Below are 13,915 nucleotides of genomic sequence, written 5' to 3'. Positions count from 1 at the left end.
AGCACTCCCAGGCAGGCAGTACGGATGCACCACAGGCGCCGCCATTAGGGGTGTCGGTGATGGCGCTGCCGGTGGAGGAGTGGCGGCTGTACGCTGCCCGGCGCTGGGCCGCGCTAGAACCGGAGCTGCGGGAAAGGCTGGCAGTGGCCTCGCTCCACGAAACGCTGCGCCTGGGCTGCGGCCTCCTCCGGTGAGCGGCGGGCGGGGCGGGGGAGAGTAGGGCGGGCGGGGCACGGAGCTGACACCCGCACCCCCGGTGTCCCGCAGGACTGAGGCGGAGGGTGCGGTTTTGCAGCGCTTGTGCCGCCGAGCACGCACGGACAAGGAACCGGCGGCTGCCCGCTGCTACCGGGAAGAGGGAAACCGGCTGTTCGGCTGCCGCCGTTACGGTGCCGCCGTGAAGCTCTACTCGAAGGTGGGTTTGACGGGGGAGGAGGGGAGCGGCTCCTACGGGGGGAAGGGGTCCCCTGAAGTTCCCCCGGAGGCTGCAGCCCCTCTCTCTGCTCTCCCCAGGCAGCATCCCACGAGCTCCCCGGCAGCCCCGAGGTCTCCGTTTGCTTCGCCAACCGCTCAGCTGCCCTCTTCCACCTCGGGTACTTCGAGGTAAGGGGTGGGGGCTGCACACCCAGAGAGTGGCCTGAGGCCCCTTCGTGTGGGGGGACTGGGATGAGGAAGAGCCCAAGAACCATCAGAGGTGTCACCCAACGTTGTTTGCACTTGGGGTTCAGGTGGATGCTTCTGCAAACCCCTCAGTAATGGGTGTTGAGCTCTTAGAACTGTAGGTCAGATGTTACTTCCAAAGCTGTGCTTAAAGCTTCCATTGCTACTGAGACTTTCTGAAAGGTTCCTGCTTTTCTTGCTCTATGTCTGGAGGCTTTATTTGGCCAACAGATTGGCTATGCCCATGGGGTTTGCCAGTTAACATAGTCTTAGTAAAATCTTTTGCATCTTCGATGGAATAAAGGAGCATGATTCTCAGCTGGTCCTCAAGTATGTTTAAAAGGCTTTGTCTTTCTTTCTAGGTTTGTTTGGAAGACATTGCCAGGGCTGAAAGTCATGGTTATCCAGACAGGCTGCTGCCCAAGGTCCTGCTGCGGAAAGCTGAATGTCTGCTGTGTCTGGGGAGGTTACAGGATGCAGCAGATGCCCTCAGTGTGGTGGAGAATAAAATTGCTATGGATGGAATCATGACTACTCCTGTGCATCAGACACTGCTAAAAAAGTTGAGTCAACTGAAGATTAAAATACATGAGAAAGAGAGCTGCCCAGAGCCTGCACAAGAATCATGCAGCAACATTCAAAGAAAGTTGGAGATCTGGGAAGAGAATGACAGTATTGCAGGTGCATCTTCATCTCTGAGCTTGAAGTTTGATACAGAGAGAGGACGTCACTTGGTAGCCTCCCAGAACATCCGTCCAGGACAGAGCCTGTTGAAAGAGGAAGCCTTTGTGAGTGTGCTCTGCCCAGGGGAGAGCTTTCTTCTGCAGGACAGCAGTGAAGCAGCCTGGGATACTCGAGTCACTAATGCAGATCTTTATTGTCACCATTGTCTGGGGCAGCTCTTGGCCTCAGTGCCTTGCCGTGGGTGCAGTTACACAAAGTACTGCAGCCAGAACTGTGCAGACATGGCATGGGAGCAGTACCACAGGACAGAGTGCTCCCTGGGAGCACTGCTCCTCACACTGGGGGTCTTCTGCCACGTCGCCTTGCGGACTGTTCTCCTGGCAGGATTTGCAGAGGTTAGCAGGCTGGTGGAGTGGTCCCATGATGGTGACAAGGACCCTCATAACCCTGAGGCAAGATGCAAACGTCTCAATGAGGCACCAGCTGGTATCAGAGGCATCCCTGGTTGTAATGAAAATGGTCAGTACCAGAGTTCTTACCACGCTGTCTTCAACCTTCTGCCACATACTGAGAAGCATAGCCCTGAACACAAGTTCATGTGCATGCTGAGTGTAGTAGCTATATGCAAGCAACTGCAAGAAGCTGGCCTAGAGGCTGCTGTTTTGAATCAGGAATCATCTGAGGAGTGGTCCAAACCAAAGGCATGTGAAAAATCATCAAGTGAATTGTCCCCAGAGCTGAAGACAATGGCAGAAGCCATGCTGAGGCACGTGTTGCAGCTGCAATGTAATGCACAAGCAGTCACAGTAATGCAGGAGTCAGGTAACATAAAACCTTTTAAGCTCTTCTCTGTTCTTATTCATGTAGCTTACTTGAAGTGAAGAGACTGAATTATCTGTTGTAAAAAGCTCCCATTGCAAATGAGAATTACTTGATTAAAATTTAACATCAGTCCCACGCTGGCTTGTTCCCTGTTGCACATGGAGAGGGTATTTAGTTCTTTCTTATTGCAGCAATGTACCATAAACCTTTCTACTGCTGTCTACAATTGGTCACAGACCTCATTGCATAAGTTCTGTGGGTAACTGAGTGTTCATTCTCAACCTTCTTGGTTTTCCTCTGTCTGTAGGGTCCAGAGATGGTGCTGTTGTAAATAACGAGCCTGTGCGCCTGGCGACAGCTTTCTTTCCTGTCCTCAGCCTTCTGAACCATTCATGCTGTCCCAATACCAGCGTGTCATTTAGTGGGACAGCTGCCACTGTCAGGGCATCACAGCCAATCCCAAGAGGCCAAGAGATTTTCCATTGCTATGGTAAGTATTAACTCTCTGTTTGTCTCAAGGCACAAACATCCTTCACCTCTACTTGGCATGCTAACTGCTTGCTATTAATATCATCATTCCCAGTATATTGTTGCTGGAGTCTTAGATCAAGTCTTCTCCATAAACAAAAAAAAAAAATTTATCTCCTGAGACCACTATTATGTTTTCAGTCCCCTCCTATGTCCTTTCCAAAAGATAATGCATCTGTTCTCAATTACAACACAGACATTTAAGCTAAGTACTGTACCAGTTTAGAGATTACCACCCTTGCCATCCCTTTGCAGGGCCTCACCAATGTAGGATGAGAGTTGCTGAAAGACAACAGCTTCTTGGTCAGTATTTCTTTGAGTGTCGCTGTCAGGCATGCCTCGATGAGTTGGAGTCTGGTGTCAAGAGTGTGGTGACCCTGAGAAACTCATTCTGCTGTCCTAGCTGCCAGGCTCCAGTGCAGGTAGGTCTCCCATAGTTATGGCTGTATAATTTACTGTGATGGGTAATGTTTGGGTCTCTGGGAAAGTCAAGAGTTAAAGACCTCAGTCTGTGATCTCTGCTCAGAAGGAAAAGCCCCACTGGAGTCAAGACAGTAAGAATATCACTGTTTTTAGCAGTTTTCTTGTCATGTTACTGTATGTCAGCTTTCCAGCATTATAGGGAAAACATTGCCTTTAATAGCAAGTTAAAATACCTTTGAACTTGATAAAGGAACTTCAGAATATCAGGGCCATGGGCTAGGGGAAGGGGGATATTTAGGAAGGGAAACAGAGACTTGGAGTCTGGAACAGAAGGCTGTACAAGAGGGGCTGTATGGAGAGAGTCACACTGCAGGTCACAGGATGTAAATTAAACCAGCTCATGTAGTGTGGGTTAGACAGGGAGAACCAAAGTGCATATTTTGTATGAACATGAGCTTTTTATAGCTCACATAGCTATTCCTGGAAGTTTCTCATAAAATCAAATAAACTAATAACAATTTACAAGCAAGTCCCTTTGTGTAATGAATGCAACGAGAAACAATTTAGCAGCCCTGTAACGCAAAATAGAGATAAGAGAGATGGAAAGGAAGCTTTGAGTTGAACGTGAGCAGGAATGATCACAGGAATGATTTCCACAGGGGGAAGACATGCTCTGCTGTTCCAATGAAGCTTGTGCAGTCTCAGTCAGCAGAGAGAGCCTGTCACGCCGTTTACAAGACCTCCAGCAACAAATGAAGAAGGCATTAGGAGTGCTGAGAGACGGGAAGCCTGGTAAGAGCTTTCTGCTAATGAGTACACAGCTAATGAGTACACATCGGGAGGCGTAGTTCCAGCCATGAGATGGCACTGTTGCTTATGCTGTTGGGGTCTTCTGGCCTGCAGCCTGGTGTCCCTGGGGACTTGAGCTTTAGGTTTCTTTATACCCCTGGTCCGGGTGTTAATCTAAGTCACGCGTTGTTCCCTAGTAACTAAAAAAACTCAGGGTAACTCTGGAGCTGTGCAGTCCCAGGCCTGGCTTTTCTGGAGTGAATTGGGCCAGCACTAATAAGCAGTTGTGGCAGATGAAGCCAGTGCTGAATCCTAACCAAATCCAGATCTAGCTGTGTAAGATACAAAGATGAGATTGGACTCATTTTATTACCTGGATCATGGAAAGCTGGAGTGGCCAGTAGGATGAATTTTATACCTTATTTTGTTACAGATCAAGCTATAAAAATGCTCCTGAAATGCCAGATGGATGCTGGAAACTTCTTGTCTCCAGAGCATTTGCTGATGGGAGAAATGGAGGATCATCTGGCACAGGTCTATGCTACTCTTGGTATGGCAGCTTCTTCTTACAATCATCTTTAGTTTTCTCAACTTTGAATTTAACATGACTAGCCTTTTCTCTGACTAGCCCTTTCACCTTTCTCCAATTGCATTTCTCTGGTTTTGACAGCAGGGCTCTCAGAAAGACTATTTCAGCCAAAACTGTGTTCCCAACAGCCAGTGAACAGTGTGATCTCATGTTCTTCTAGATTCCCTGTCCTGGTTCTGAGGTCAGCAGCCTCCCAAGAATGCTGTGGACAGAGTTCATCACATTTTGCATAATGCTGTCAGATTCTCTTTGGATGGCAGTAGCTCTAGGAAGTATTTATTCTGTGACTATTTTTTGTTTGGTTTTGTTTTGTTATTTTTTTCCATCAGGGAAGTGGCAGGAGGCAGCCAGACACCTGGAGAAGAGTATTGAGATTGTGGAAATGCATCATGGGCCATCAAGTATAGAAATAGGTCATGAACTCTTCAAGCTGGCACAAATTCTCTTCAATGGGTAAATTTACTTTCATTCTCTGCCCATTCCCTGCACCACTCCTGTGTGTCTGACACAGTATCAGGTCCTTGGCACCTTGCAGGGTGCCTTGCAGGACCCTGGGCAGTCTGGCACAGGTACAAGAGTTGGCTGTTACTCAAGTGCAAAATCACTAATCCCACTGGGATCCACTTATGCTTCATGATGCTCTTTGGACCCATTTCTCTGCTTTGTGCTTCTCTATTCTTTTCTTCTCCCTGGCTCCATTTATTTCCTGTCCTATTGTTTCATTTTGACAACTAACCACCCTTGTTGTCTATACCTCAGTTGTATAATGTTGCTGACATCTTTTCAAAGGAAGAAATAAAATCCTCTCTCTCCATTTTAACACTTTTTTGGCTGGAAAATCCCCTGACTGCTTCTGAAAAAGCTCCTCACAACACCTCCCTTTATCTGAATTAAATATAGTGGGAACTGCAGTGATTAAGTAGTGGGTATCTATACACAAAGATAATGTTTTAAGTCTTTGTCCATCTTGTTATCTTCCACACCCCTCATCCTCTCTTTGCAGCTGAAGTGCAGACTATTTGCCTGGTGCTGAAAGGCAGGAGAGGGTAGGAAATGTACCCATGAACAGGTTTAGGTTTTTGTTGGGGAGGGGTTAAGGGTTGTGTAAGTTAAGGAGCTGAACTATTTACAAAATACTTATTATTTATTATGTTCTTATTCTCTTCTTATTTCAGATTTGCAGTTTCTAAAGCTCTGAGCACAATTGAAAGAGCAGAGGAGATTTTGTCAGTGCACTGTGGTCCTCAGAGTACTCAGATCCAGGAACTACAAGAGATGAAGACCTGCCTGTCAGAGCTTCCCAAAAGCATCCTTCAGAGGACATAATTTCCCTGTCGAAGGAAGCTGCAATGTGATCTTTCATCAAAGCTGGGTTTCATGTGACAAGGTGGTCTTGTAGTAGAAGCTGGAAAATCATGTGTAACAACAAATTGAATGAAATCCAAAATGCTTTTTAGTGAGATGGCTGTAAATAAAATGACCAATTCTAACATGAGGAGTCTGTGTGTGGTATGGTGGAAGAGGTGCTATTGGATCATTTCTGCATGTGAGTTTGAAGGAAACTTCTGAGGCACCTGTGTATGTTGTCTACTTGTCTATGTTGTCTACTTGTCTGTAGGGATGGGAATCTCCCCCATGGGGTGCCCTGGTGGTGATGAATATGCAGTCATCCTGACTGGGCTGCTTCTTACTTACAATGCTGGGAAGTGCTTTTCTTCTTGCCAACATAAATGGCTGGAATGGGTGAGGCAGCAGGATGAGAAGGGCAAACTTCCAAGCTAAAGAGACTGCAGAACTTTGAGGGCTACCAGCACAGACCTGTCAGTGAGGAGGAATTCGATATAAACAATTGGCATCAAGATGGAAAATGCAGCATCCACCACATGATGCTTGCATATTGGTCACTGAACAGCACAGTGGCTCATCTGGGGAAAATAGGAGTGTGAAGGCATATGATGTAGGCAGACAATCTTTCAAGGGAGAATAGTGGGGCTCGCTGAATTTAATAGCAAAAGCTCTTTTATTGCAGTATGAAGGCATAATGTTTGCAAGTTGTGTCTTTGTGCAGCAGAGCAGGGAGCCAGGATCCCTCCTGATACCACCCTTTCCATTTGGGCCCTACCATTGCAGATTATTGTGAATGGATCTAAATGCTCCTGGGATCCAGGATCTTGCCAATGAAGAGGAGGGTTCCAGTGGCATCATCTCTCAGAACAAGAAGGAAAGGCCTGTCCAAATGATACTCGATGGGGAAGGTCAGACGAGCAGCACTGACGTCAGGATTTGGTGTGGATCTTTCCCCATCTTCACTAAGCTCCAGAATTGCCTTGTGTTGCACATGAGAGAGCTTAATGGGTTTGGCAGAAATCTTGGAAAAATCAGGTGATGCGAAAAGTGATTGGAGCCCTGGAGGAAAGAAAGAAAGATAATCCCATTAGTTAAAAGATTGCAGGTAGGGGAGCAGTGCTGCTAATGCTGTAATCCAGGACACGTAGCTGCTCTTGCTGGGCGTAAAAGGGAGAAGCAGCTTACATCTGTTTGTACTGAGTTTGTCTCCCTCAGTATCAGAAGGGTTGGATGAGCTTCATGGAAAGATGCAATAAAAAGTTGGGAGTCCTGGACCAAGGTGATGTTGTTGCTGAGGAAATCTCTACCAACTGATAGCAGGACCTAACTAAAACCACACCAGCCTCATATTCTTCTGAGACCAGGAAACAACTTGCCCACTGCTTTGAGCCCTGGCAGTCTGTATAGAGAGTGTGATGTACATACTTGTCTCCTTTAATGTGCTGCCAAGTGCCTCTTCATAGTTCAGCTTGAGTTTGGGCAAGGTTAGCACAGCGTGGACTGTCTTCAGCTCTTTGTCTACATCGTGAACAAACTCGGAAGTAAGGCTTTCCTCAATAAGAGTCATATTCTGGGTCACCTTGATAGGCAGGAAGAACATGGCACTGATTCCCTCTGTCAGTGGCAGCTGGGCAATCTGGAAGGCCAGTTAGAAAGTGTCATATCAATAATAAACAGTTTTACCCATCCCATACCAGGCACCAGCCTGAATCTCAACTGCCTGGTCAGTGTTTTCAGATCTTCTTCTCTGTTTAATGGGATTCTTCCTGACTTCGCTGGCACCCAGGCTTTCATCAGACCCATCCTGCACTCTTTCTGTTATTACATGGTGTTGTCTCTCACCTGTTGAATCCATTGGATTTCTGGACCAGCAGATTCCAAGACATAGCTCTTAGCTTTTTCAGCAGATGTTTTATCTCATGCTGAAAGAAGGTATTTCAAATCCTGTAGCAAACCACATAATGCTTTGGGGAATTCTCAGTTGGAACACCTTTGAGCTCACACTAGAGTGAAAGATTTATTGAAAGAGGTAAAGATGGGAAGGTTTTGACAAGTGGGCCGTGCTCTTATTGCCCAACTTCAGATCAAGTGATACAGCCTAGTAAGACCTATGCATTATTTAAGTCCTGGATTGTCTGTCACATAGCCAGTGTAGATGTAGGATATTCTAAGATTCAACCTACTGCCTTTCCAAACAGGGATTGAAAAACAAGCCTGATGGGAAGAGCAAGGCTGTCTTCTGGAATGGGTTAACAAGTCAAGTGTAGCTAAGCCTGTAACTCAGTAGGTTTAGGAGATACTGTGCAATATCAGCTCTCTGACCTTGCAGTTGAGCTCTGAGTCAAAACCGTATCGCAGTATGGCTTTGGGGTCTGACATCATGGACACCTTCACAGTTCTGTCCTCATCCAGATGGAAGTCCTTCAGGGCAGTCTTCTTGGTGTCAAACTTGGTTTTCCACGTCCCTAATTTTTAAAAGACAAAATGGAGGGGTTTCTGGAGTAACAGCACATGAAAGCAGGCTTGTGTCTGAGTAATCCTGCACTTTATATATACAGTGTTTGTGCTTTAAGAGTTGAGGCATAACTGACTAGTGACAGAGATGGAAATTGACTGATTAGAGCTAGGGATTTACTGCCACTCTTTGGCCCCTCCTTTTCATCTGAGAATTGGATGCATGGGAAATAAAACATCAAGCCAGTGTGTGGGTGGAGGAGCTATTGGGAAGTTGATGTGTACTTATGTAATTACAAAACTATTTTAAAGGCTAACAATTGTGTCAATGCATGTAAATCACTTCTCTCCCCACCCTTTATTTTGCTCCTTGTCTCTAAGCAATAATTCTCCAGGACAGTGGCTTACAGCATGTTCTAGAAAAGCTCTCCAATATCTCTCTCTGTTCCCTCTGCAGGGGTAAAGAGGCTCAGCATACTCTAAGCTGCACCTTCCCTAAATGGTAATCTTGCTGTGGAGTTTTGTGAGCTTAAACTTTCTTCCCTGGTCTCTTACTGCAAAAAGGTCAAGATTCAGCTTCCCAAGAATAATAATTCCTCCCTCAAGGACTATTTCTGTTCAGGTGGCATGCATTTTTCTTCTTTACTAAGCATTCTCAAACACTTTCTTCTTACACTCCTATTCTCTGACAGTCTGTTTGCTCTGTTGGAAGTGAGAGCATTCCCTCACATCTCTTCTAACATGATTAACAGACCCTCTCTGTAACCAAGCACACAAAGTTCTTACCCTTAAAGTAAGCAGCCCCAGCAAGGAGGATGCTGACATCTGTGGGCATGTCCTTCATAAACCGCATGATCCTTCCCTTTGTCTGCTGCCGTACCCAGTTGTTGATTTCTTGGAGATCTAACTGGGTATTGCCACTGAGAGCCCTCAGACGCATCTTGTACGACTTCTCTAGTTGGCTGTGAAAACCAGGTTTCACCCTCAGTCCTGGGGAACAAAAACACTGATATTGCAGCTTGCTCCCTTATCAAAACAATCTCAAGGCAGCAGATTGCAATCCAAAGCCCAGCAGCAGTTCTCTCATAAAACATCTGTGGCTGTGTGTATACAGAAACCTGCTTTGAAGAAGAATGACTGACGGCACATGGAGGAAACTGATTCAAATCCTATAGCCACCCATGCTGGAGTATGGGATAACTCTCTTCTGAAAAGTTAAAAAAGGTGATAAGAACAGAAGGCTTAGGCACAGCTATTCCTCCATCAGTCTTTCTTCTGTCTCCAGCTTGCTTTATGAGTACAGCTTACTCAGCCTATTGGATTCTTGGAACCAGCAAGTTGCAAAAGATAGCTCTTAGCTTTCTCAGCAGATGTTTACTGCAAGCTGAAAGCAGACATTTCAACTAGTTATGCAAGGAATTAAACAAAGGAATATGGCTGAATGCTATCACAAATAGAAAATGAGATTTGTAGTTCCTAGAAGTTAGCAACACCTGCCAGAAAACCTAGAGTGAAGGCAAAATTCTCAGCAAGTTTCTTCTAGGTCTTCGGCATGTTAGCTGCTGTCACCAGTGTCTTTGTGTGCATAAGTCAGGTCTTTTATTTATGTGCACACAAACTTTCCAGGCTTCTTGTGGAGCAGCAACTGCACTCCATGCACTGTCTGTGTTCTGGCTGAACAGTGTGTTGGAGGCAAAGCTGTTACTGTGGTATTATTCAGTGTGTTCTACCTGCTGCGAGTTCTGTAGGTAAAATCTGATAGAGGGAAAGAAGGACTTTTACTTTTCTCCAAGATGATACGGGAAGCACTTTTCATGCTCTTCTCTGGTCCAGTCACACTGGTCAGTAGGTCCTTGTAAGTGTTGTGGACCTCAGCTTTGTTAAGCAGATCATAGAAGAGAGCACGAGAGATCACATCTTCTGATCGTTCTCCAGCCCCTGCCAACAACAAGGACAACAGCATGAGGGGAGACCTCTCAGCCCAAACAGGACGTGAGGAAAAGGGCCAAGAACTCACCGAGTGAGAGGCCAGAAAGTGCAGTAGCCAGGCTGAAGGGTGACAGTAGCACGTTGGCAGTGGCTACCCGGATAGATTGCTGACGGTACAGGTCATAGCCAAAGTTGGAGACTGCAGCTGCCAGCTTGTTCACAGGGCTCTTGTAGAATGGATCCTCCTCTTCCACCTCACCAGTGTTGGCTTCATCAGCAGTGGCAGAGTTCTAGCAGGTATGGAGAAGACTTTGGTTAGACTTGCAGTCTACATGGGCAGGTACAGCTGTGTGAAACATTTCAAAGGTGGGCAAACTACAGTGGCTCTCCTATGATCTGCAGAAATATTGGATTAATCTTGCTGATAGTGTAGGAACAGTTAACTTTAAAGTCTCCCAGGGAAGCCAAAGGCAGCACTCATTTTGAACTCCACTATATCTGCCTCATGGTCATCCCCTGATGTAACCAGCATGGTTTTATCTCAGTAAAGCAGGAGTTAGCCTCCTTATGTTGCTAAATAAAATCCTAGTAACTTAGGAGGGTAGTGCTTAATCCTTGCATAAGATTCTCTAAAATTAAATTATCCTCTCCAAGTATCTCTGCCTCGCTCCCTGAGTGTTGTCTCCTACTCACCTGCTCAGTAGCCGAGTTCTGGGATCTGCCTGGGACAGTTAAGAGACCCAGGAAAAGGAGAACCACTGGAATCTGCATGCCTGAACCTCTGGAATAGGAACAAGACAGATGTAGTTTGAGCAACCTATCAAACACATCTCTACTGCTACTATTTGCTGTACCTTGTTGTGACAGGAACTGCAATGACACAAGCTGCTGCTTGTCCTTCCCAGCTGTGGAACACACACCTGATCCTAGCTGGGTTTTCTTCTTTAGTTTGAAGTGTTCAGCCAGCCTGGCAACAATGACTTAAAAATAGGGAAAGCTCACATGCCTGGCTGTGCCTGAACACAAATCAAGATGTGTGTGGCCCAAACCACACTGGTGCTGGCAGTTACTGAGTACTAAGGTTCAGAAAAGCATTCGATCATATTTTCTGAGTTTTAGACATTAAAAACTTCAATATTTCATTTACAAAAAATAGCAAATCCATCCTGTTGAATGAGGCAGAAGATGAAACTCACTGATTACTGCTCTGCTCTACAAGTTACCTGTCTCAAGCAGTAGTTTGCCATGTTTCTTGTGTCTCCATGTACCTGTAAGGCTGTACAACTCATATGCATATTTTGCTTCTTATTTGCAATTTGAAAAAGTAAAAGAGATTTCTTAAAAGACAATAAGGAAAGGCACTGAGGGTAAACACCTGATACTGGGCCAGATTTAGAGCAGTGAAAGCCAAAGCTTGGCTTATTCAACATCCACAACAGAGGTGGGGAAAAAGTACCAAACTCCATAAAATTGTTACTTCTGTGGAAGTTACATTTTTAACCACTCCAGTATTGGCATATGTGGCCCTTGCAGACAGATCTGTCTGGTCCAAAGGGTAGTGTGTAACCCAGGGTTTCACTGTGGGTAAACCAGAGCTACTGAAGAAGTGTCATGCCCCCGAGAATAGACGCCACTGAGGTTGGTCTGAAGCAATCTTTATATAGAGTCCCAGAAATTAAAGGAAGAGGGTTGCATTTAACTAATCTCTGTGAGCCAGGCACCCAGTGAAGCAGGAGAAAGAACATGTGTTTCAGATTAAATCCAGTTATAAAGAAAACATGCCTGCTGGTAGAAATACAACTTACAGCCACATGGCCACAAGAGCCCCAGTTTAGGACCCAGCTCTGTTCAGGCAGAGGTTTTCACTTGGGTGAAAGGCAGTTCACTGTTCCCTGCCAAAACCCTTTTCTTCTAGAAGTAGTTCTGCCTTGGAGAAAAAGGTGCCTCAGTGGAAGTTTTAAGTGTTCATCTCTATTCTGACAGGGTAACCCAGAAGTGGTACCCTCTTTCACTTGCATCCTGTGATCTGCTGCTATCCCAGCTGCCAGACAGATGAGGCATTCTGGTGCAAAAGATGCATATCAAGAGGATTTATTATGCTGGAACAAACCAATGAGATGGGTGGTATGATAGTGGAGATGACAGAAACTTTGCATGAGTCTAAATTAAATGGGTCTTAGGAAAGGCTTTGTGATGCCTGCACCAAGCAGTACTCTTGCACGCTGAGAGAAAGAGGTTTGGCCCAGGCTATTTTAGAGGTGAAGGTTTTCCATGGAGAATAACCTTTTCTCTGAAAACAAAAAGTAAAAATCATCTCAACACAACCTCTGCTTCCAGTTATGCTGAGCTCCTGGGAGCAAGGGAGGGGAGATTGATTTTGCAGAATTGTATTGTTTTTGCCAGTATTGTCACCAGCTTCATATTTCTCTAACTTTGCCAAAAAGCAATTTCCATTTTAGAAAGACAAAGCCTTTTGCATTTGAATTGGCCTGAACATCTGGATTCTATTTGCATGTCTCTTAGCACACAGCCAAAAATACAGAGAAAAAGAATCTGGTTGAAGCAGAGGTGGGATGCTTTCAGGCACGATATTAAAATCTGTGACTGCATTTAAAGAGAAGAGAAAGAGAAACAGGATGACCAGTATGTGATGTTAGTCAGGAAGGTACAGGAAAAATTTGAGAAATGAGCTGAGAAGTAACCTCGTGTCTGGGAGTTAATTGTCAAGGCCTGCAGGTGTAAAGGAAATATTTTGCTTCCCATCTCTAGTGGTACAAGTCTCACATCATTTATAAACACTTCTGATATCAGGGGTGCTATGAAACATCACCCAGGAGTTCAGGCTGCTAGCTGAGATCACTCCTCCCCACAGCACAAACTTCTTCTGAAGCATCTTGAAACCACCAGCTCTGGAGTATTTGATTATCACCACAACTGCTGCTGTCCCAAAGAAAAAGCAAGTTCCCAGCTGCAACACTGATGCTTGGAAGGGCAGGAAACCACCCCAGCTCCCAAGCACAGTTCATCCCCAGAGGCACCTGATGTTGGTGGCTCCCAATGCCTCATTTGGTGGGAAGGAACCCCATCCTTTAACACCTGCAGAACAGTTCTTCCCATTTCCCAGGTCCTCCTAAGGGCTCCTCAGCCTCAGCCCCTGCTCCCCGCTGCCCTCCCCGCCAGCACTCAGCAGAGGGGCAGCTGCCCCTTACCTCGGGCTCCTCTCGGCCGCTGCCCTCGAAGGCTCCCGGCGGGTTCGCGTCGGGGACAGTGTGGGTTTGGTGCAGCCACATCTGCTTTTTGCTGCTTCCCCCAGCCCAGCCTTCAGCAGGCTTCAGGTTACAGCTTCCCAGGGCTCTCTTAAAGTGCTCTGCTCCCATTTTCAGCTGCTGCTGTCACCCTCCCGCTGAATTTCACCAACTTTTTAAACCCTGCCTTCCAAAGTAAATGGAAGTAATGTGGTAAGGACAGTCCGGCAAGTAAAACACGGGACAAAGAGGCAAATGCTCCCTGCCCTCTTCCAGCATGTCTTTTATCCCTGCAGTTTTGCCATATGTCACATGAGGTAATTTCTTCAGTCTCAGGGGTACGGTTAATGCAGCAGTGTTTCATTGATTTATGTCCAAGAGTTAATGGAAATGGAAGCAGAATTCTGTTGCTGTTTAAAGCAGTTAAGGGGAAGATGTTCAGAAG

At 46.0% G+C, this 13,915-nt stretch overlaps 2 protein-coding genes across 5 annotated transcripts; one reads left to right on the top strand and one right to left on the bottom strand.

Moving 5' to 3' along the window:
* Positions 1-54: 54 nt before the first annotated feature.
* Positions 55-5,990, top strand: SMYD4 (SET and MYND domain containing 4). Of its 3 annotated transcripts, XM_030462248.1 has the most exons (10): positions 55-190; positions 268-415; positions 514-603; positions 1,023-2,166; positions 2,474-2,656; positions 2,950-3,116; positions 3,777-3,909; positions 4,340-4,456; positions 4,825-4,948; positions 5,671-5,990. In XM_030462248.1, exons 1-10 carry the CDS (start codon positions 60-62, stop codon positions 5,819-5,821), a joined length of 2,388 nt encoding a protein of 795 aa, XP_030318108.1. In that variant the 5' UTR covers positions 55-59; the 3' UTR covers positions 5,822-5,990. The 3 variants fall into 3 exon arrangements, with proteins under 3 accessions (XP_030318108.1, XP_030318109.1, XP_030318110.1); XM_030462249.1 differs by lacking the exon at positions 514-603 and having other exon boundaries at positions 60-190; XM_030462250.1 differs by lacking the exon at positions 4,825-4,948 and having other exon boundaries at positions 60-190; positions 5,671-5,782.
* A 506-nt stretch (positions 5,991-6,496) lies between these two features.
* Positions 6,497-13,588, bottom strand: SERPINF1 (serpin family F member 1). Of its 2 annotated transcripts, XM_030462256.1 has the most exons (9): positions 13,435-13,588; positions 11,080-11,205; positions 10,919-11,004; positions 10,314-10,515; positions 10,079-10,234; positions 9,083-9,286; positions 8,165-8,307; positions 7,268-7,478; positions 6,497-6,901 (listed from the first exon to the last, which is right to left on the bottom strand). In XM_030462256.1, the coding sequence occupies exons 3-9, from the start codon at positions 10,994-10,996 to the stop codon at positions 6,642-6,644; spliced, it is 1,254 nt and encodes a 417-aa protein (XP_030318116.1). In that variant the 5' UTR covers positions 10,997-11,004; positions 11,080-11,205; positions 13,435-13,588; the 3' UTR covers positions 6,497-6,641. The 2 variants fall into 2 exon arrangements, with proteins under 2 accessions (XP_030318116.1, XP_008493278.1); XM_008495056.2 differs by lacking the exon at positions 11,080-11,205 and having other exon boundaries at positions 13,435-13,586.
* Positions 13,589-13,915: the final 327 nt, after the last annotated feature.

This window comes from Calypte anna, chromosome 19, assembly GCF_003957555.1.
Source record: "Calypte anna isolate BGI_N300 chromosome 19, bCalAnn1_v1.p, whole genome shotgun sequence".
NCBI lineage: Eukaryota > Metazoa > Chordata > Aves > Apodiformes > Trochilidae > Calypte > Calypte anna.
This window is presented reverse-complemented; position numbering and strand designations above follow the sequence as displayed.

Excerpts from the sequence above, each read along its gene's own strand:
- SMYD4 (XM_030462248.1), top strand. The coding sequence starts at position 60 with ATGGCGCTGCCGGTGGAGGAGTGGCGGCTGTACGCTGCCCGGCGCTGG. Across the intron at positions 191-267 it reads CTGGGCTGCGGCCTCCTCCG|GACTGAGGCGGAGGGTGCGG; the intron begins GTGAGCGGCGGG and ends GGTGTCCCGCAG. Across the intron at positions 3,117-3,776 it reads GCTGCCAGGCTCCAGTGCAG|GGGGAAGACATGCTCTGCTG; the intron begins GTAGGTCTCCCA and ends TGATTTCCACAG.
- SERPINF1 (XM_030462256.1), bottom strand. The coding sequence starts at position 10,996 with ATGCAGATTCCAGTGGTTCTCCTTTTCCTGGGTCTCTTAACTGTCCCA. Across the intron at positions 9,287-10,078 it reads CCGTATCATCTTGGAGAAAA|GACTGAGGGTGAAACCTGGT; the intron begins GTAAAAGTCCTT and ends TTTGTTCCCCAG. Across the intron at positions 7,479-8,164 it reads ACTCAGAGCTCAACTGCAAG|ATTGCCCAGCTGCCACTGAC; the intron begins GTCAGAGAGCTG and ends CTGGCCTTCCAG.